At 37.2% G+C, this 23,813-nt stretch overlaps 2 protein-coding genes across 9 annotated transcripts in view; both read right to left on the bottom strand.

The window, feature by feature from the left end:
* LOC122045235 (histone chaperone ASF1B-like) overlaps nucleotides 1-23,813 on the bottom strand; it is a 79,538-nt gene that overhangs the window by 13,248 nt on the left and 42,477 nt on the right. The window lies entirely within an intron of this gene.
* LOC122045236 lies at nucleotides 13,918-16,377 on the bottom strand. Of its 8 annotated transcripts, XM_042605371.1 has the most exons (7): nucleotides 16,239-16,377; nucleotides 15,591-15,912; nucleotides 15,332-15,408; nucleotides 14,893-14,996; nucleotides 14,759-14,817; nucleotides 14,467-14,547; nucleotides 13,918-14,111 (listed from the first exon to the last, which is right to left on the bottom strand). In XM_042605371.1, the coding sequence occupies exons 1-5, from the start codon at nucleotides 16,249-16,251 to the stop codon at nucleotides 14,806-14,808; spliced, it is 528 nt and encodes a 175-aa protein (XP_042461305.1). In that variant the 5' UTR covers nucleotides 16,252-16,377; the 3' UTR covers nucleotides 13,918-14,111; nucleotides 14,467-14,547; nucleotides 14,759-14,805. The 8 variants fall into 8 exon arrangements, 5 of the variants coding, with proteins under 5 accessions (XP_042461305.1, XP_042461304.1, XP_042461306.1 ...); XR_006129949.1 differs by having other exon boundaries at nucleotides 15,667-16,370; XR_006129948.1 differs by having other exon boundaries at nucleotides 15,332-15,415; nucleotides 15,591-16,369.

The raw sequence follows: 23,813 nt of genomic DNA, 5'->3' as shown, positions 1-23,813 counted from the left end.
ACAAATACATTATTTTTTTTAAAAAAAAACTATCGAATATTAAACCATTCTTTCTATATTATTACCGTATTTTATTTTACTGGGATTAGAAATTAGAATAGGTGAATTCAAAACACAGAGATTGGAATATTAGTTAATGCGTTATCTCTCACCTAGTCAAATATTAGTTAATGTAGTAATTATCGATATATAATCTTATAATTAAAGTTTAACTATTTAAATTATGTTATGATTACTATATTATTTTAAAATGGAATGGTTAAGTAAAATTTTAACATGTATGCTACCATATAAGATAAGATGTTCTTTAATATTTATATTATTAACCTGATTAATGAATCTAGCTCGATGGAAATACTGTATTCACTGACTGTCACATATAGCTCCAAATACACATTACCGATGCATTAAACAAATTAATTAATACAAATGCGATGACTGACATGAAGAGGAGCCTATTACCTAATTTCAACGCGGTGCAACTGACAACTTTAATATTAATGTTCGAATATTTCTAATTGTACTTGCCAGTTGCCAACATGATATTAACGTTAACATTATTTTTAGAATTTTCCATTCGTCTTAGCATGTGATCGGTTGGAGTTGGGATATCACGCCAAATCGTTGATCCTAGACTAATTTTAATATTAACGTTGACCGTTTTCTTTGTGTCATCGAACGGTTCAGATTCTTCCATCAAACAAAACACGTAAACCGGCGCTCCCGTGTGGATTTCGTCTTTAAAGTCGCGGGGTTCTCCTCGTTGCGAAAACCAGTCGTTCTCGCTCTTTCTCCTCCTCCTTTCTTGCCAATATGAAGACTGTGCTCCTCTTTGTCCTGTTCTTTTTTCTGGTGGTTTCTGCCAGAGATCCAGCCCCTGCTGCATCTTCCCCTGACGCACAACCCCCTGTTCAGAAGCTTGACGCACCAGCAGCTGCACCAGCCCCTGTTCAGCAGCTTGACGCACCAGCAGCTGCACCAGCCCCTGTTCAGCAGCTTGACGCACCAGCAGCTGCACCAGCCCCTGTTCAGCAGCTTGACGCACCAGCAGCTGCACCAACCCCTGTTCAGCAGCTTGACGCACCAGCCCCTGTTCAGCAGCTTGACGCACCAGCAGCTGCACCAGCCCCTGTTCAGCAGCTTGACCCAGCAGCTGCACCAGCCCCTGTTCAGCAGCTTGACGCACCAGCCCCTGCTGCATCTTCCCCTGATGCACAGCCCCTGTTCGTCGGTTATTTCTGTTGCCGTTTCAGGATACGCTTTTGCTGTTTTCTGTGACTTGAAGCGTGATGAATTAATGTCATCCCCTATCTAATACTTAGATAATTATCATCTTCTGCATCGTTATGTTAGACTCTTAGAGTCTTAGTATGTCTGCATGCATTTTGTAATAAGGGGATGATTTTATTATATTAATATGCATGTTTAATTTGATAAACAGATGCTTTTCTGTTTCAATTAAACTAGTTCTTATTGTGTGCACTATTTTCAAATGCAAAGAAAAAAAATATATTATTTTTAATTACTACAAAGGAAGGAAGATCAAAAAGGGCAATCTTAATATAAAATCTTAATGGACAATTATTTTTTAATAAAATAATATAAACCAAAGACTTTTAAAGAAAATCATAGTTTGTCATATATTGAATTTAATCTACAGATGACGACTATGATTAATTTGTTGCTACTAATTTTATTATTCCTTTTATCCTGGCTTTAGAAGCAAGAAGACTCAATGGTCGACCGAAGTGCTGCAATGCTAGAATCAAAGCTTGTTGCCCTCTGCCATGAGATAAATTAATTACTGTTTAAGAATAAATAAATTTTTTAAAAACAACAACTTTCTTTAAGTTTAAATATCCTTTAAAAAATTAAATCTATTTTAATTAATTTACTCTTAAAATTAAACCATAAATCTCAAATATTTAAAAATAAAAGTACAATGACGGATCAGTGTGTCATTTCAAAATCCATCTCAATATGTGTTGATGGTCTCATCAAAAGACTAGCTAGAGACGTACATGTTCAATTTAAACAATAATTAAAGAGCCAAGGATAACATTGAACGAATCAACTAAAAAAATATATAATTTTGACGGCTCGATGTCACGGTCTCCTTCAATTTTAATAGAAAAGAATCAATAATGCATATAAATAATATGTATTGACCAAGCTCAGTATTATTTTGATGCATGTATTTTGATAGTAATATTTATTGGTAATGTTATATTTTATATTATATTATTAAAAGAGTTTGGGTTGATTAGCGTTTGACCTAGTCAGGTATGATCCAATTGAGTTAGGATTTACAATGAGCAATCAAACTGTGCCCGAGCTAGGATTTGACACGGCACATAAGGCCAATCAATTTTGATACATGCATTATATTATTTATACCTGGCTCAAAGTTGGAGGCTCAAATTAAAGTTTAGTTGGATTATATATATATATATATATATATATATTTTTTTTTGATGCATGTATTTTGATAGTAATATTTATTGGCAATGTTATATTTTATATTATATTATTAAAAGAGTTTAAGTCGACCAGCGTTTGACCTAGTCAGGTATGACCCAATTGAGTTAGGATTTACGATGAACAATCAAACTGTGCCCAAGCTAGGATTTGACACGGCACGTAAGGCCAATCAATTTTGATACATGCATTATATTATTTATACCTGGCTTAAAGTTGGAGGCTCAAATTAAAGTTTAGTTGGATTATTTTTAAATAAATAAATAAATAAATATATATATATATATATATATATATATATAGTATTGATACTGTACGTGTTGCGCACAATATCAACTTTTTTTTGTTTTTTTTTATATATATTTTTAAATTTTTAAAATTTTAAATTAAAAATTAATTAAATTTTTTTTTACTATTTTATTTATAGGGTTCAGGCTTTGGGTATAGTATTAAAGTTATTTTTTTTAGATTTTACCTATAGGGTTTAGATTTTCTAATTAGGTTATAGTGTTTGGTTTAAAAAAATTAAAATAAAATTAATTTAAGTATTTATTGAGTATTGTAATGTTTTTAGGGGATATATCTATATATTAAATTTTAAATAAGGAAATGTTGAATTTTTTAAATTCAAAAAACTAAAAAAAATTTTTAAAAAAATATAAAATGCTGATATTGTGCGCGACACGCACAGTTGCGTACTGTGCAACGTCGCGCACAATATCAATACTCTATATATATATATATATATATATATTAAAAAATCATGTGTGAGGATGATGGTTAAGTAAAATATTTATCCACGAACTATTTCTTAATAAAATAAGTAAAAAATTTATGCCTTGAAAATTTAAATATAAAGTGAAATTAAAATTCCACCAAAACTGTTGCTGCTGAATAAAACAAAATCGGCAACTATAAAATTAAACAAAGTAATAAATTTTAAAAAGCATGCTGAAATATTTTAATTTAATAACAAATATCATCACTAGATTATGGGATAACCTTCGACAATAATATCATTCATTGTGAGACATTTTGCCAATGGACAATAATTATCTAATTCTACTTCCAATCAGTCCACTCCATATATATCTTGAAATTGAAAAGAGACGCTAAACAAAAGAGTAAAAATTGTAGAACCCGTGTCAAGTCCAGCAGACAATATATAATTATAACTTGTCCACCATTTTTTTTGTTTATATATGATTGATGAAGTAGTTAAAAAATATGCCAACAATAAATCAGCTTGAATAACTCACAGTCCCACTGAAAGGTAAACAAAATAAAATGATAATTTCAATTAGTTTTATTGATTATATCTGGGATGATCGATTTGGTCCTATGAAATTTTTCCACTAAACACTAGGGTAAATCGGGAAGCATGCGTGGCGAGCAGTCCAAGATCCTAACATCTTTTGATTACGCTCCTCATTTGGAGGAAAAATTCCTGCAAATATGTCATAGCTAGGGATCGAATTGTGGATGTCTGTGTGACAATCTGGATGTCCTACCGTGACACTATTGTTGGTGCAATATCCTTTAGGTCAAGATTGACTGAGTTGACCAAGCTTGAGTCTTGGTCATAGTTTCGATGTTTGACAATACAAGTAGACACATGGACAATGCAGGTGCAGTTGTTCATGTGGGGAGCTTCTGATCAGCTGTTTAAAGAAGAGTCAAGTAGGTCAAGGTTGACCAGATACTTGACAGGAAAGTCCTAACTGGAATATTAGGCAGAAGAAAAGTCCTGGTGAGTGAAGCCAGGCAGAAGAGAAGTCCTAACTGGAATGTTAGGTAGAAGGAAAGTCCTGGTGAGTGAAGCCAGGCAGATGGAAATCCTAGTGAGTGAAGCTAGGTGAAAGTCCTGGTGAGTGAAGCCAGGCAAGGGAAAATCCAGATGGATCAAGGATGCTCGGACATCTAGTGTTGGGAAGTCCAAGTAGGTCAAAGGATTGACTGGATACTTGGCATGAGGAAATCCAGATGGGTCAAGGTTGACCAGACATCTGGTGGAAGCCCAAGTAGGTCAATGGAGTGACCGGATACTTGGCACGAAGAGAAAAAAGTCCAAGTGGGTCAAAGGAATTGACCGGACACTTGGTGGGAAGTCCAAGTAGGTCAATGAAGTGACCGGATACTTGGCACGAAGAGAAAAGTTCAAGTGGGTCAAAGGAATTGACCGGACACTTGGTGGGAAGTCCAAGTAGGTCAAAGGAGTGACCGGATACTTGGCACGAAGAGAAAAGTCCAAGTGGGTCAAAGGAATTGACCAGACACTTGGTGGGGAGTCCTGGCAGGTCAAGGGAGTGACCAGATGCTAGGCATGATGTACCAACAGGTCTAGGTTGACCGAATGTTGGTTTGAGAGGCTTGGAACTTGGTTTTGGGCAAAAACCAAGAGCTGGGTTGATCAGTGGATCGATCCAAGATCTGGATCGATCAGTGGATCGATCCAGGCTCTTCCCAGCGAACAGAAAGCCTCTGGATCGATCAGTGGATCGATCCAGGCTTTTCCCAGCGAACAGAAAGCCTCTGGATCGATCAGTAGATCGATCCAGAGGTCCCAATCGATCAGTGGATCGATTGGGACGCTGCTGTTCGCGCGATAAGCGCTGGATCGATCCGTGGATCGATCCAGGCGTTTTCCTAGAGCACAAAGGCGCTCTGGATCGATCCGTGGATCGATCCAAAGCCTCCCCGATCGATTGGGAGCTTTCGAATCGATCGGGATCCGACCGTTGCATCGTATTTGAGCTGCAGGCGTGCGATGGCTGCAGCAGAACTCTCACGATTCATCTCAGATCTTCACAGCGCTTCCACAGCTTCTCCACAAAGATCAGATCGCCAGTTCTTGAAGGTTCTTGGAGGTTCTCCAAGTCAAGAGGCGGATCTACAGCTAAAGAATAAAGCTAGGGTTAGGGTTTTCTGTACTCATCGTAAGCTTTTGCTTGTATTTGTGTATCCTTTCCCTTTCTTCTTGTAGTGTGAACTTGTAGGGCTTCTCCGTCTTTGGTAGTTACCACAAAGGAGTGTTGTTCATAGTGGAGGGTGTGTGAGTTGGTGTAGATCCTTGGACTAGTCATCTCTTGTGAGGTGGATACCAAGTAAACCAACCGTGTTAGCGTTGTTGTAGTTGTTTCCTGTAATTTCCGCTGCACATCTTTGAAGAAACAAGCAACGACGAGCATCGAGCACGCGACGAGCTATTCACCCTCCCCCCTCTAGCTACTTTTGGGCCTAACAAGTGGTATTAGAGCAAGGTTGCTCTTCACCGGAATCATCGCCGGAAGGGGCAAACAAAACAAGCAAAGCTAGAGGGTGAAGAAGTTGAAGCAAATTCTTCAAGTCAAAGAATTCAAGAAGCTCAACTTCAAGATGCAATTCCAAGATGGACTTGGATGTGACACAAGGGTGGCTCCACCTTACACATCTACAAGCTTCAATCTTTGGAAATCAAGGATTGAAAACTTCTTGATGGTGGAGATAGAGCAATGGTTTGCTCTAATGGAAGGCTTCGAGGCTCCAAGAAACTCAAAGGGTAAAACTCTTAGAAGGAGCAAGTGGAGCCAAGAGCAAATTCAAAGAAGCGAGACAAACGATAAAGTGACCAAGTTATTGGTCAATTTATTGCCAAGCAATATTTTGGCTCAAATCGGAGAATTCAATGATGCTAAGGAGCTTTGGAGCAAATTGGCAACAATCCATGAAGAACCCTCCACTGTACCAAATCAAGAGGAATCCAAAGAGGGTGACTCATTGGAGCAAGATCAAGAGGAGGACTCCGAGGTTGAGAGATGTCCAACCTCCAAAGATGAAGTCCAAGAAGAAGCTTCATCTTCGAGGGAATGCAATGAAGGGAACAAGGAGGGAGCATACTCCTTATTCCATGTACAAGATGATGAAGCCTCCACCTCTAGGATTGAGGGGGGGCAATCCTTGGTGACGCCGGATCAAGAAGAAGGAGAAGCTTCTACATCCGGGTCAAGAGAAGAGGAAGAGGAAGAAGCTTCCACCTCCACGAGCAAAGCAAAGACAAATGGAGGAGAATCAAGTTTTGATCAAGAGGAAGCTTCAACCTCCGGATCAAAAGGAGAAAGTGTCATCCCTACACAAAAAGGTATAAAAATTTCAATTAATAATAAAAATCATATCATATGCTTTGAATGTAGGGAACATGGGCATTACAAAAGTAAATGCCCTAAATTGGCCAAGAAGAAGGACCAAGTGGCAGAAAAGGGCAATGTGAAGCCCAAGGAGACCATCCCCACAACAAAGAAGAGCAAGGAGCATATTATATGCTTTTCTTGCAATCAAAAGGGGCATTACCGAAGTCAATGCTCTAAGGGGAAGAAGTTGGCCAAGGCTCATGGAGGCACTAGTCAAGGGGGAGCCTCCAAGGTAAAGAAGAAGGTAACATTTATTGAGCCTACCTCTTTAAATTATGGTAAAAAGCATGCTAGGTCAAATTTATATCATTTTAATGTAATTTACCATGAAAATAGAAGGCATGATAGGATTAAAGAAAAACATATAGCCTTTCATGCCAAGACTACCCAACCTAAGGTCAGGAAAGTAGATAGAAACTTGGGCAAGAACACTAAGGAAAATAGATACAAGCCCAAGAATAAAAATGCTCATGAATTAAATGAAAAATCAAATACTAAGGACTTAGTGAGGGAAAATCAAGTCTTGAGGTCAAGGCTTGATAAAATGGAAAAGACCCTAAGAAGGATGGAAAATATTCTATTAGGGCAAAATGAGCATAACCTAGGCTTAGGAGTATCAAAGTCATCTAATGGTCATAGAGGTTTGGGATACAAACCAAAGGCCAAGAAGGATGAAATCTCTTACCATAGGGTTCCATATAGTTATGGAACCAACCCTAGGTCTAGTGGGAAAGCCAAAAATACTAGGGAGGCTATCCCTAAGAGTATTTTTGCCACCAATGTGACTAAGACTTCAAAGAAGTCAAAGAAAGTCACAAAGAAGGTCACAAGGGAGGAAATCCCTAGGGTTGGCCTAGAAAAAGTGACCAAGGCTTCCAAGAAGCCAAACAAGGTCACTAGGAAGGTATCTAGGGAAGCTATCCCTAGTGAGTACCTAGAGCACCCAAGGAGCACCAATAGGTGTTGGGTTCCTAAGAGCATTTTCTCTACCCCATAAATGGGTTAGAGAGTGTCAACTCTAAGAAGAAGGGTAGTTAACCCAACTTTGAGGAAATTGACACTCAAAGAGCTTTTTCAAGGTTTTTGTTAACCTTTGAAAAAGATATGAAATTATTGCTTACTCCTTGAAAGAGTAAAATGTGCCAAATTGGAGAAGTATTGATTTCATTTTAAAATGGCATAAATTGGGAAAACCTAGAGATATACCAAGTTGGGCTTTTGGTATTCTCTTAGAAATTTAAGGCAATCTGGGCCTTGATTTATGTGATTACTCTTGAAGAAAAATGGAATATGCCAACATTTGAGGATATGCTTAATTTTAAGTGGCATAAACAAATCAAGAGAAATAGAAATGTCAATTTAGGTTCTGACATTTCTTTGAAGCATTTAGGGCAATCTAGGTCTAACGTTTTAAATGAAAACAAGTGATATATTTTGAGTTAGCTAAGTGGTTAAGGATACTTAGATAGGTAATCTAGGTATATTATTTATTTATGCTAAACTTTGCCATGATCGTTTGCCCATCATATGCCATAATATCATATTTATTTTTACATTCAAATCATATTATGAAAAATCCAAAAATACCATGTCATGACATTCATACATCATGTAGTTATAGGATATTTTCTTTTGAAAATTATTTCCTTTGGATGTATGCCATAACATAATCATGCATTAAGTTTAATTCCTTGTAATTAAGGACAAATGACATTTAACAACACTTATTAACAAGTGACATCCTAGATGGATGTCCAATATCTCTAAAATGCCTAGATAGATATGCATGATCCCTAGAATAGGGCAAAACCAAAATATCACATCTCACAAGAACTATAAGGTGACTTGTATGTGTTTTAGTGCACATTAGATACAAGTGAGATGTTAGGAAGATGAACAAAACTCAAAATGTTGATTTAGTGCATTCTTTTGAGTTTTAGGTTCATCAAAACACATAGTTATGTGTTTTCTCATCATTGGGAAAGCTAATGTGCAAGTAATGTGCATTAAGCCCAAGGAATGTGATGAGATATTGGTTTTGAAAATTGTTTTAAAATACTTTTGGAAAACCTTGGTGAAGGCTATCTTTTGATAGTAATCACCATTGAATAGTTAGACACAAACTTGTAGAAAACACTAAAGTTTTAGCAAGTTTTCAAGTTTGTGTCAAATTTTTGAAAATATGATGTATTTTCATAGAAAACTATTTTTCCATGATCAAGTATGCCCTAAATAATGTGTACACGAAATTTCATGATTTTTGGATTTTTGTAGAATTCTCTAGGGATTTCTGAAGTTGGCTGATTTTGAATTTCAGCAACTATCAGAGCTTCAATCGATCCCTGGATCGATTGAAGTTTCTGAATCGATCCGTGAATCGATTCAGAAGGCAATTCTCGCGAGCAGAAGCTCGCTGGATCGATCAGTGGATCGATCCACACATCAAGAATCGATCAGTGGATCAATTCAAATAGGTTGAATCGATTGGAACCCAACTCCAATCGATCCAGGTTGCTGATTTTGGCTGAGAAGGCCTGATTTCAGCATTGTGAACCTATTTTAGTCTATGTAACCATTCCTAACCCCTCAAAATACATTTGTATACTTAGAAAGGGTGTTTTCATGTTGAAAACAAGGATGGATTGGTTAAGGAAGACAAAAGTGAAGTTAAGGTTGAGGTTTGTTTCAAATTTTGAATATTTGAACCTCAAATCTTCTAAATCTGGGTTTCCTAAAGGTTTAGGGATTCCAAGTCATTGTTGGTGCAATGACAAAAGCTACCACCATGTCTTTAGGGGGAGGGACTCTTTAAAGACATGAAAATTATCTTTCATAAACCCTGGAAGGTGGTTAACCTTCCGTTAAGAACATGCTCAAGGTTGGGCATTTATCTATATTGAAGGAGAATGTAGGGAAAATGAAGGGTATGAGACCTTCATTATCGTGTTGATCACAACGAGTGAAGTTGTGAATAACGATGAGCAACTCTTCAGGGGGAGAGTTTTTCAACAAGTGAACTTGTTGATGTGTGCCCAATAATGGGGCATGGTTTGATGTGTGTCAATAGGGGGAGAATGTATGGTTAAGTTAGGCCTTCATTACCTATGGGGGAGATCATAGGGGGAAAATGAAAGGAACCAACATTCATACTTTGGCATGAAGAGAGTTAAGGCTATGGAATTAGCTTAACTCAAAGTGGTTCTAACTTAAAGGTATTGTCAAACATCAAAAAGGGGGAGATTGTTGGTGCAATATCCTTTAGGTCAAGATTGACTGAGTTGACCAAGCTTGAGTCTTGGTCATAGTTTCGATGTTTGACAATACAAGTAGACACATGGACAATGCAGGTGCAGTTGTTCATGTGGGGAGATTCTGATCAGCTGTTTAAAGAAGAGTCAAGTAGGTCAAGGTTGACCAGATACTTGACTGGAAAGTCTTAACTGGAATATTAGGCAGAAGGAAAGTCCTGGTGAGTGAAGCCAGGCAGAAGAGAAGTCCTAACTGGAATGTTAGGCAGAAGGAAAGTCCTGGTGAGTGAAGCCAGACAGATGGAAATCCTAGTGAATGAAGCTAGGTGAAAGTCCTGGTGAGTGAAGCCAGGCAAGGGAAAATCCAGATGGATCAAGGATGCTCGGACATCTGGTGTTGGGAAGTCCAAGTAGGTCAAAGGATTGACTGGATACTTGGCATGAGGAAATCCAGATGGGTCAAGGTTGACCAGACATCTGGTGGAAGCCCAAGTAGGTCAATGGAGTGACCGGATACTTGGCACGAAGAGAAAAGTCCAAGTGGGTCAAAGGAATTGACCGGACACTTGGTGGGAAGTCCAAGTAGGTCAATGGAGTGACCGGATACTTGGCACGAAGAGAAAAGTCCAAGTGGGTCAAAGGAATTGACCGGACACTTGGTGGGAAGTCCAAGTAGGTCAAAGGAGTGACCGGATACTTGGCACGAAGAGAAAAGTCCAAGTGGGTCAAAGGAATTGACCAGACACTTGGTGGGGAGTCATGGCAGGTCAAGGGAGTGACCAGATGCTAGGCATGATGAACCAACAGGTCTAGGTTGACCGAATGTTGGTTTGAGAGGCTTGGGACTTGGTTTTGGGCAAAAACCAAGAGCTGGGTTGATCAGTGGATCGATCCAAGATCTGGATCGATCAGTGGATCGATCCAGGCTCTTCCCAGCGAACAGAAAGCCTCTGGATCGATCAGTGGATCGATCCAGGCTTTTCCCAGCGAACAGAAAGCCTCTGGATCGATCAGTGGATCGATCCAGAGGTCCCAATCGATCAGTGGATCGATTGGGACGCTGCTGTTCGCGCGATAAGCGCTGGATCGATCCGTGGATCGATCCAGGCGTTTTCCTAGAGCACAGAGGCGCTCTGGATCGATCCGTGGATCGATCCAAAGCCTCCCCGATCGATTGGGAGCTTTCGAATTGATCGGGATCCGACCGTTGCATCGTATTTGAGCTGCAGGCGTGCGATGGCTACAGCAGAACTCTCATGATTCATCTCAGATCTTCACAGCGCTTCCACAGCTTCTCCACAAAGATCAGATCGCCAGTTCTTGAAGGTTCTTGGAGGTTCTCCAAGTCAAGAGGCGGATCTACAGCTAAAGAAGAAAGCTAGGGTTAGGGTTTTCTATACTCATCGTAAGCTTTTGCTTGTATTTGTGTATCCTTTCCCTTTCTTCTTGTAGTGTGAACTTGTAGGGCTTCTCCGTCTTTGGTAGTTACCACAAAGGAGTGTTGTTCATAGTGGAGGGTGTGTGAGTTGGTGTGGATCCTTGGACTAGTCACCTCTTGTGAGGTGGATACCAAGTAAACCAACCGTGTTAGCGTTGTTGTAGTTGTTTCCTGTAATTTCCGCTGCACATCTTTGAAGAAACAAGCAACGACGAGCATCGAGCACGCGACGAGCTATTCACCCCTCCCCCCCTCTAGCTACTTTTGGGCCTAACAACTATAACCCCGAGAACAAGAACAAAGCCTTAGAATACAATCTAAAAGTTAATGAGTCAAATCCATTTCCTTTCACGGTACTTGTGTGACAATGAAAAACTAACGATAAGTAAATGAATGGTTGCTTTAAATAAGCGATTTGAAATAGTTGTTGGATATATGTTGCAAAAAAAAGTGGAACCATCACCTTAGCGGCCCCTGGGTCCGACCCCACAGAAATCCATAGGGGGAAGAGGAAGGACGGAAGGAAGTTTCATTGTGAATGGGACTATAGTCCCACATTAGAGTTTCAAGACATATTGATTGATTTATATTGATTCACATGCATTGATGGTGTGAACTAGGCATGGGAAGAGACTCTCTCTCATGCATGGGTGCACAGGGGGAGTGCAGATCAACGACCCAGATTGTATTGAACCAAGTTGGCTCGTGTGCGAGCATGACTTACACGTGCCAAATACTGGACCGGTTAGGGCAAAATTTGCCCAAGTGGAATGAACCAATGTTTTGCCACATAAATCCTTTTGATGTTTATATAAGTGTGTAACAAATGCATTAAATTGAAGATTAATGCAGAGTGAAACGCCGAAGTAACATTAACGCAGAGTGAAACGTTGGAGTAATAATCATTAATGTTGTTAATTGGTCTTAGCTGCTATATAAGGAGGCTACGATCACAAGTAAAAGGTTACACACAAAAAAAGCTAAAGCTCTTCGCCTACGTTCCCCCTCCGCCTTTGTCGTGCAACTTGCTCGGTGGAGTACTCGTGTTTGCAGTCGAGTACCTCTCAGTTAACGGTGACCATCAGTGCTTGGTGGGATCACGGTTAGCCATTATATCCTGAGAAACAGACAACCCAAGAAAGCCTCGAAGCATAGCCGGAGGTGGGGAGAATCTGTTTCAAGGAAATTGCGTCCATCGCAGGCCTCAGTTCGCTCGCCTGTACGGTCACTCGCCCGACCGGTCACTCGCCCCGCAGCTCCCTCGGCCCACTCGGTTGTACGGTCGCTTGCCTAGCCGCTCCCTCGGTCCGCTCAGTTGTACGCTTGCTTGCTCGCCCGATTGCTTGCTCGGCCTATCTGCTTGGTTGGTCACTCAGCCTGATCTGCGACTCGATCGTACTACCCGATCAACCGATCTGACCGCTCAAGCGCTCATCCACTCTGCAATCAGTACTTGGCATAAATTAACCCCTACCGACAGCCTGAGATTATCTGTTCAGGTTATCTCGACAGATATGTTGAATTTATTATGGTATATTTAAATTCAACTAATTTTCTAAAATCTTCAACAGATTATCCAACACGATAACAAGATGTAAAGTGGAACACCAAGAATGCATATGCGGAATGTTAATACCTGCTACCTGCAACGTTGCATCATTTGCTAGAGGAACCGTTAGTCACACTTGTTTGATCGACGAGTCATCCCCATTTTTCTATTACCTAGCAAATACTACACACTTGGATGGATTAATCCATATAAGAAACAATTATAGGAAATAAGTTACAAATCTATGATTTTTGATCTAAATCGTTGATGTGAGTGATTGATAAAAGCCATGAAGGAAAGAGATTAACATCCTTTATTTAATTTTAATTTTCTTCAATTAAAATGTTCATGGTATATATATATACACAACAAAAAAAATAGGATTTTGGGACGAATTTTAAAAAAAAATTGTTGAAAAAATTTTTGCGGCAAATTTTGGGACGAAAATATAATCGTCGCTAATCTGTCGTTGCTAATTTTTGTGATGAAAAGTTAAAAATTCGTTGTAAATTCTGCAACGAATTTTATTTTCGTCCCAAAATTCATCGCAGATTTAGGACGAAAATCTCATTTCGTTGTGAAAAAGCTCGGCCCAAAAAAAAATTTACCTTCATAGATTTGCGACAAAAAAATTTACCATCATAGATTTGCGACAAAAATAGATTTTCATCCCAAATTTGCGATGAATTTTGGGACGAATTTAGGTTCGTCCCAAATTTGGGACGAATTTGGATTCGTCCCACAATTCGTCGTTGATTTGGGATGAAAATCTAGAAAAAATTCAACAAGAAAATAAAGTTTCATCCCAAATCTGTGACAAATTTAGATTCATCCCAAAATTCGTCCCAAATATCATCCCAAATTTATGATAATTTTGCAATGAAAAGATTTAGTCACAAATTTTGTCCCAAAACAAGAAAAAATTCCAACATCTCCCCTCTTTTTTCTTTTATCCTGTTTACATATTTACATATCAAATACATCAACACATTCAATTAAACATATTCAAAACATCCATATCAACATTCCAAGAAGTCATTCAAAATTAAACACATCATATTCATACACAAATAAACAATATCCAAACAAGTCATATAATATGCAACATACAAAGGTCAACAAGTCATAATCCAAACAACAAATCTAACAAGACATCCAAAGCAAAAAAAAAAAAAGGACAATACAAATCATCATCCCGAGCTTCATTCGCCTTCTTTTCCTTTCTTCTTTTCCTGCATCAAATTACAAATAAATAATAAGTAACATTTATAACAAAAAAAAATATATCTAACATATCAATGATATCCATATCTAACATTTAGAACAAATTAAACAAAACTTAAATCATTATCATAATATATCCAAGGCTTAATGGTAAAAAATATTATTCATCCTTATTTGTATGAAACATATACATAAATGAAATGAAACTTATAACTAAGCGTTAAAAAAAATGTGTAGGTCATGTAATCAAAAATATATGTATCAAATGTTCCATGACATAATAAAAGTATCAAAACATATATAGCTAAATTTACATGGATTAGTAGAGTAAAAAATATACAAACAAACAAGTAAAACTTCCACCTTGATAATTCCAATAGCAGCTACAACTTTTTTGATTGCTTGTCCGGTTGCCTTCAACACAATCACCTTCAAACTTCTTTCCTGTATGGAAACACACAATAATTATTCATAGAAGTTAAATATATCAACAATGTCAGAGTACGAAAAGTATACAAGCACATAGAAAGTTTCCTATAACGTCAAACTCAACCATAAGAACTTAGAAAAGGTTTAGGATCTAAATAACAATGGCAGTAGAAAATTAATACACATTAGAGGGGGTGTCATGTTCATCCATACATGCATACAATACCTCAAAAGGAATACACATCTCCGATGAATGGTCATCTCTGATATGTTCTAGTTTGTATTCTGGACAAAGGAAGCATGCATGTTATCAGGAGACATCAATACCATCTGCAAAAGGCTAGAGTTTGAAAATGTCACCTCTAGTTTAGGCTTTATTCTGCTATTGCTGCACATGTTGTCTGCACATGTTGGATCCACAATCTCAGGAAACTTGTTACTTTCAATCTTAGGCAAGATTGTATCTGAAAGATTTCCAGGTTTGGAGCCCATGATTAGTTCAAGTAATATAAGACTAAGGCTGTAGATGGCATAAGTATCATGAGAGACCACGAATGAGTAGGATCCATCGACAAGTCCAGATTTGAGGAACTTGAAACCAGTAACTTTGGCAGAATAATAAGTGTCTATAAGTATGTCACTGGTCTTGAGATCTTCAATATAATTTGATATTGATATTTCGTATTACAGGTATGCAAGGGCACTTGCAATTTCAGAAGCAATATTCATTCTGAGGTGCCAGCAAGATCCGGAGATGTAAAAATATACAATTGAAACAAGATAGATAATGGGCACGTACCAGCAAGAATAACCATTCTTTTTATGCAAAACCTCCCCTTGTAGCACCCTATGTCATTCTCATCTTGAGGATCATTGCTACAAGCTTTAAATGAAATTAAATTTTGTTTACAAAAATCTTAGTAATAGAAAAAAAACATAGTAATAGAATACTTAGTTAGCAAAAGATTCGAACAAGTAAACCATCGTAATGAAACCTATTGAGAGAAAACAAGCTATATACAAAAACGGGAAAGAAAAGCAACAAATCAAAATGCTACCTTTCTTTTTGTTTGTTTGTTGTATTGGAATGTAAGGCAGTGAATATAAATAATGACTCGAGTCCAGCAATCTCACATTTAAGACATCCAGTGCCCCCAGCAAAACCATCTCCAGTGAATCCCGGTGCGTAAACGCACCTAAAACCACCACGCACAGCAGTGGAGTTGACCACCAATGCGCCAGCCACAACAATTGACAAGAGAAGAAAAGGGGCGACCTGGCTGAGGGCGGAATGAAAGACTAGGGTGTCCTTGCCCTTGACAGCGTGGGCGAGGTCCGACATCCTCTCTGAGAAAGTGTCACTGGCATAGTGAAGTGACCCTGCGATGTGGGCGTCGTAACTCCTCTCATAGTCCCTGAAGGCAGTATGCATTCGGTGCACCTAGGGGCCGGCAGCGGCCACCCCGGCCTGGTAGCGGCCAGGGGGCCACAGCGGCCCAAGGGGCGGCGATCGGCCGCCAGCGGCCCTCCTGGCCAACCAGCAGCCGCCTGGGCCACCGGTGGCCGACCCTGGTCGCCAGCGGGCCAGCCAAGGCCAGATCCAGCGCCCCGCAGTTGCCGTGCAAGGCCAGCCGCGCCGACGAGGCACGGCTGGCCGCAGTGTGCCGAAAATGCCGGAGAGGTGAGGGGAGAGTAATGAAACTTACCTGCCGGAGACATCGACGAAGAAGAGGGATTACGCGCTGCTGCCGTCACCGAGTTGAGAAGAGAAGAGGAGATAGGGAATTTTGGAATGGATCGGGAATATTAGGGCAAATTTGGGACGAAATCCGTTCGTCCCAAATTAGGGACGAATTTCTAAATTCATCCCAAAATATATATTTATATATTTTTCAAATAATACTTCATAAAATTGAAAGATGATCGTATAGAGTTTGGAATCATACGAAATAAGTGTCTATAGGTTCCTATCATTCTTCCTGATCTCAAAAATGGCATGAAACATAATTTTCACCCAATATACTGATATTTATAGATTTTTTGGACAAGGATTAGATATTTCATTTTAAAAAATTTATTAACTTCAATATATTTGGTGAAAAAATTGTTTGAGGCCATCAATGTGATCATGAGATCGATACGAACCCATAGGAACTTGTTTCGTACGATTCCGAGTTCTCTACGTCCACCTTCCATATTTTATACGTATTTATTTTGATTTTTGAAGAAATTAAATTTTGCAACGAACTTAGAAATTCGTCCCTAATCTGGGACGAACTCTGAAGTTCGTCGCAAAATTTAGGGACGAAATTTTAAATTCGTCCCTAATTGTTTTTTTTTTAAAGTTAGACTTTTAAAAATTGAAAGATGATCCTAGAGAGCTCGGAATGGTATGAAACAAGTTTTTATGGGCTCGTATCGATCTCATAGTCTTTTTAGTAGGGTTAAACATAATTTTATACAAATACACTGATGTTTATAAAATTTTGGAACAAAAATTAAATATTTATTACTCGTTCAGGATAAAAAATTTATAAACGTTAGTGTATTTGTATAAAAATATGTTTGACCATACTAATAAGATCAGGAGATCGATACGAGCTCATAGAAACTTGTTTCGTGTCATTCCAAGCTCTCTAGGGTCATTTTCCAATTTTTAAAAGTCTAACATTAAAAAAAAATGTAACGACCACCCTTCTTACTACTACTACTACTCTCTAAGGATGACCGTTACTTATCTACAAACTCTATTTAACCGGTATAATTAAAAACACATGGAAACCCTATCGAAAAATTTCGACAGAATCTCCCCTATACCGGTGACCATATTCAACAAAACATACATATATACTCAGCCACAGGCGGCTGGAAATATATCAAAGACCCACGCAGTTTAATAAGACACAACAACTTAAAATAAAACTAATCTAGCAATGGTAAACGAATAAAACTCCAACAGTGGAAACATAACTTTTTACTACAAAATTTTCTTATCAACTTAATAAAAAATTAAACTAAACATATTCTTAAACTAAGTAAGTTCTTTAGCTAAGTCCCAAGGATCTCCATAGTCCACACATCACACACTTCTCTTGCATCTCCTTGTCGCCTTTCTTCACTGTATCTTTCCTTTCCCTTTATCTGCAGTAGGAGGAAATGCAAACTATAAGCATAAAGCTTAGTGAGCGCTATCTAACTCACAAAAACTCGATATGCATGTATATAAATAAAAACATGCTAAAACTGAATGCTAACATGTAAAGCTACTCATGCTCATACATAGCAAAGGAAGCATACTAACTGAAATACTAAACATGTATAGCTAATCATGCTCATAAACCAATAAAGGAAGCATACTAACTGAAATACTAAACATGTAAAGCTACTCACGCTCACAAGAATAAAACTATAACTGCATGCTGAAAGCAAATAAAGCTAAACATGCTGAATAATCTAATAGCAAGAAACAAATAAAACTACTACTGCATGCTTCAAATAACAAGAAACTAAACTTTCTAATTCTAAACATATTTGAAGCTTGTTTCATTTGTTTCAAAACTTATACTTTAATACTTCAAAATAATAATAAACTTCTTTTGGGCCCGGCATTGTACCAATTTACGCGCATCCTTAATAAGAGTCGAGGTAGCTAATCCCGAAACTACTAAGGTACTTCTAGGCGATCTTGTGCCTAGGGGCGATCTAGGAGGCCACCCAATGGACCTTGTGTCCTGGACCTTGTGTCCGGTACATGCCATTAAAAGTAAAATACTTTCTTTTAACTATAACTTCCTTATACTTGCCCTTACTTGGCCTTTACGCAAACACTTTGTGTGCGCTTTTGATATTCAACTTCTGGAATTGAGATCAAGCCTAGACATTGGTCTTTCTTGCTTATAGCTTCTCAAAGACAGAAACTCATGCTTATGAAATAGCAAAGAAACTAATAATTGCATGCTCAAGATATACTAACTGTAATTAAACAGAAACAAATTGCTTTCTGGAAATTAGAGGTTGTTCGTGCTTAATAACTAGCAATGAAAACTTCATTCTTGCTGGAATAACAAATAGGAAATCTCATGCTTACTGGAATAATAAACAGAATCTGCCAATGCTAAAAAAAAACTATTCATGCTCATTAAATTAGCACAAAAAGGTCTAAACAGAAAATGCTAAACATAGGGCTGATCATGTTTGTTAAATAGCAAAGAAAACTAATACTATGCACTTAGATTAAAGGTTGTTCATCTGACAATTTATTCTAATCAACAAGAAATCTATAAGCTAAATGCAACTAAAAATCTGCTCATGCTTCATTAGTTGTGCACGCCTACTGCTACACAAAGAAAACTAGATGTTTGACACAAAAATCTTGATTTGCTTGACACTTGGCTGTTCTTTTTCATTGCAGCAAGGAGAAAGAAAGAACAAAATCTAAAACTGAGATAAACAAATCTATTTCCTTTCATGCTCACTGCCTAAACAACAAAACTAAAATTTTCAAGGCTATATATAATCCGATACACTTATATAACAATAGAACCAACTAAGCATCTTCGATCAAGGCTTGAACACTACTACAATGTATCCAAAATTTCATGAACCAAAAAGGCAACAACCAAATCAAGCCACACCTATCTGTACAGAATCCAGGAAATAGGAGGAACAAGAGCAGCTTCGAAAACTAAAGGAAGATTACTAAATCCTTATCAACTAAATTCTGCATGGCATATTCCGGAAACAAGAAAAGAAACTAAATCCCTAATCAACTTCAATGCTGTACAACATGATCCGTAGGCAAGGAAGAACTAAATCAAAGCTTGAACTGATCAGATCATCTACATGTTTCGAAACAAGCAAGAAAAGAGGGCTAAATCCCTAACAACTAAATTCTGTACAAACACAATCCGAAAGCAAGGAAAACAAATCGAAGCTCGGAACTACTCCTACTGCAGGTGAGTAGCAACTCACCTTCGTGTTCTTGGACTTACAACCGAAGATGAAAATCTAGGGTTCGCGGAAAACTCAAGCTCGTGGTGCTTCTTCTGTGCCCGCGTGCTTCCATCGACAAGGCGACCTTAAGGAGGTGAAGAGAACCCCTCGAAAAGCTTTGGCCGGCCGCCGGAGACGAAGCTAGGGCTTCATATTTCTTCGCTCGGGCAGAATCGGCGCCGTCGCACGCGAGAAGCAGAGAAGAAGAGGTTTAATCGAGAGAAAATTTCCTCTCCTTAACTTATCCTTTAATACCTAGGTTTATTTCTGTCCTTTACTATAACTTAATTATTTGTCACTACATATCTGATTAGCATCAACCGCTAGCCCAGTTGGTCAGCCAACTTTTAACCGAAGCCACTACGATTAAATATTCCAACTACTGCTTATATAAAATTTGCTCTTAATTTATTTAATCCGCTGATCACTTGGCTAGCCACTCCGCTTAAAGCTTTGCTGCGGTCGGAGGTCTTCGGGTCGAGCCTCGGCTCGGTCCTTTTTCTGCAACCTTTTATTTCTATTATCTATAACCACTACTTAAATTTATTTCATTCTCTATTTGTTCATAAAACAGCTGCAGAACAGTTGGTTGGTTGGGTTCGCTTAAGGCTTGGCTTTAAGCTGAGGTCCACGGTTTGGATATTATTTTTATCCAAATTTCTCTCGTTTAGTAAAAATACCAAACGACCTCAGAAAATTCCTAAAAATCTCTAGAATATTTCTATAGCATTTCTAAATATTTTTAAGGACTTTTAGAACTTGAAATAAGGAAAATTGGGTCGTTACAAAAAATAATTAGGGATAAATTTGAAATTTCGTCCCTAAATTTTACAACGAACATCAGAGTTCGTCCCAGATTAGGGATGAATTTCTAAGTTTGTTGCAAAATTTAATGTTTTCAAAAATCAAAATAAATGTGTATAAAATGCGGAAGGTGGACCTACAGAGCTCGGAATCGCACGAAACAAGTTCCTATGGGTTTGTATCGATCTCCCGATCATAATAATGGCCTCGAACATTTTTTTCATACAATATATTTAGGTGAGTGATTTTTGGATATCAAAATCACCTAACCATTTTCAAACTCTATCTCTTTTTAAACCAAGTCTTAAGGCTTATAGACTCCGTCCAATTATTATTACGACTAAAATTTTTTTTAAAATGTTTGAGGCCATCATTGTGATCGGGAGATCGATATGAACCCATAGGAACTCGTTTCATGCGATTCCGAGTTCTCTAGGTCCATATTTCGTATTTTATACGCATTTATTTTGAATTTAAAAAATTAAATTTCGCAACAAACTTAGAAATTTGTCCCTAATCTGAGACGAACTCTAAAGTTCATCGCAAAATTTAGGGACGAAATTTCAAATTCATCCCTAATTGTTTTTTTAATATTAGACTTTTAAAAATTGGAAGATGACCCTATAGAGCTCGGAATGACACGAAATAAGTTTTTATAGACTCGTATCGATCTCATGATCTTATTAGTAGGGTCAAGCATATTTTTATACAAATATACCGATGTTTATAAATTTTTTACCCTAAACGAGTAATAAATATTTAATTCTTATTCTAAAAATTTATAAACGTCAGTGTATTTGTAAAAAATTATGTTTGACCATACTAAAAAGACCAGGAGATCGATACGAGCACGTAGAAATTTATTTTGTCTCATTCCGAACTCTCTAGGGTCATCTTCCAATTTTTAAAAGTCTAACCTTAAAAAAACAATTAGGGACGAATTTAAAATTTCATCCCTAAATTTTGCAATGAACTTCAGAGTTCGTCCCAGATTAGGGACGAATTTCTAAATTTGTTCCAATATTTAATTTTTTCAAAAATCAAAATAAATACGTATAAAATACGGAAGGTGGACCTAGAGAACCCGGAATCGCACGAAACAAGTTCCTATGAGTTCGTATCGATCTCCCGATCACAATGATGACCTCAAATATTTTTTTTTCACACAATATATTTAGGTGAGTGATTTTTGGATATCAAAATCACCTAACCATTTTTAAACTCTAACTCTTTTTAAGGCTTATAGACTCCGTCCAATTATTATTACAATTAAAAATTTTTATAAAATATTTGAGGCCATCATTGTGATCGGGAGATCGATACAAACCCATAGGAACTTGTTTCGTGCGATTCCGAGTTCTCTAGGTCCACATTCCGTATTTTATATGTATTTATTTTGATTTTTGAAAAAATTAAATTTCGCAACAAACTTAGAAATTCATCCCTAATCTGGGACGAACTCTGAAGTTCGTCGCAAAATTTAGGGACGAAATTTCAAATTCGTCCCTAATTGTTTTTTTTTAGATTAGACTTTTAAAAATTGGAAGAAGACCCTAGAGAGCTCGGAATGAAACGAAACAAGTTTCTATGGACTCGTATCGATCTCATGATCTTATTAGTAGGGTCAAACATATTTTTATACAAATATACTGACGTTTATAAATTTTTTACCCTGAACGAGTAATAAATATTTAATTCTTATTCTAAAAATTTATAAACATCAGTGTATTTTTATAAAATTATGCTTGACCCTACTAAAAAAACCAGGAGATCAATACGAGCCCATAAAAACTTGTTTTTGTGTCATTCTGAATTCTCTAGGGTCATCTTCCAATTTTTAAAAGTCTAACCTTAAAAAAAAAATTAGGGACGAATTTAAAATTTCATCCCTAAATTTTGCAATGAACTTCAGAGTTCGTCCCAGATTAGGGACGAATTTCTAAATTCGTTTCAAAATTTTTTTTTTTTCAAAAATCAAAATAAATGCGTATAAAATACGGAATGTGGACCTAGAGAACTCGGAATCGCACGAAACAAGTTCCTATGAGTTCGTATCGATCTCCCGATCACAATGATGACCTCAAACATTTTTTTCACATAATATATTTAGGTGAGTGATTTTTGGATATTAAAATCACCTAACCAATTTCAAACTCTAACTCTTTTTAAGTCAAGTCTTAAGGCTTATAGACTCCGTCCAATTATTATTGCGATTAAAAATTTTTATAAAATGTTTGAGGCTATCATTGTGATCAGGAGATCGATACAAATCCATAGGAACTTGTTTCGTGCGATTCCGAGCTCTGTAGGTCCACCTTCCACATTTTATACGCATTTATTTTAATTTTTGAAAAAAATTAAATTTTGCAACGAACTTAAAAATTCGTCCCTAATCTGGGACGAACTCTGATGTTCGTCGCAAAATTTAGGGACGAAATTTCAAATTCGTCCCTAATTGTTTTTTTTTAAGGTTAGACTTTTAAAAATTGGAAAATAACCTAGAGAGGTCGGAATGACATGAAACAAGTTTCTATGAGCTCGTATCGATCTCTTGGTCTTGTTAGTAGGGTCAAACATAATTTTATGCAAATACAATGATGTTTATAAATTTTTGGAACAAGAATTAAATATTTATTACTCGTTCAGGGTAAAAAATTTATAAATGTCAGTGTATTTGTATAAAAATATGTTTGACCCTACTAATAAGATCAGAAGATCGATACAAGCCCATAGAAACTTGCTTCGTGTCATTCCGAGCTTTCTAGGGTCATTTTCCAATTTTTAAAAGTCTAACCTTAAAAAAAATAATTAGGGACAAATTTGAAATTTCGTCCCTAAATTTTGCGACAAACATCAGAGTTTGTCCCAGATTAGGGACGAATTTCTAAGTTCGTTGCAAAATTTAATTTTTTCAAAAGTCAAAATAAATGTGTATAAAATGCGGAAGGTGGACCTACAAAGCTTGGAATCACATGAAACAAGTTCCTATGGGTTTGTATCGATATCCCGATCACAATAATGGCCTCAAACATTTTTTTCACACAATATATTTAGGTAAGTGATTTTTGGATATCAAAATCACCTAACCATTTTCAAACTCTAACTCTTTTTAAGTTAAGTCTTAAGGCTTATAGACTCCGTCCAATTATTATTATGATTAAAAATTTTTATAAAATGTTTGAGGCCATCATTGTGATCAGGAGATCGATACGAATCCATAGGAATTTATTTCGTGCGATTCCGAGCTCTGTAGGTCCACCTTCCACATTTTATACGCATTTATTTGAAAAAATTAAATTTTGCAACGAACTTAGAAATTCGTCCCTAATCTGGGACGAACTCTGAAGTTCGTCGCAAAATATAGATGTAACAACCAAAATTTTCTCATTTTGAGCTCCAAAAATAATTCAAAAATGTTATAGAAAAATTCTAGAGATTTTTAGAAATTTTTAGAGTATTTTTATGTAATTTTTAGAGGTCGTTTG

The sequence above is a fragment of the Zingiber officinale genome, chromosome 2B, assembly GCF_018446385.1.
Source record: "Zingiber officinale cultivar Zhangliang chromosome 2B, Zo_v1.1, whole genome shotgun sequence".
NCBI lineage: Eukaryota > Viridiplantae > Streptophyta > Magnoliopsida > Zingiberales > Zingiberaceae > Zingiber > Zingiber officinale.
The sequence above is the reverse complement of the archived record's forward strand: the minus strand, read 5'-3'. Positions and strand labels throughout refer to the sequence as shown.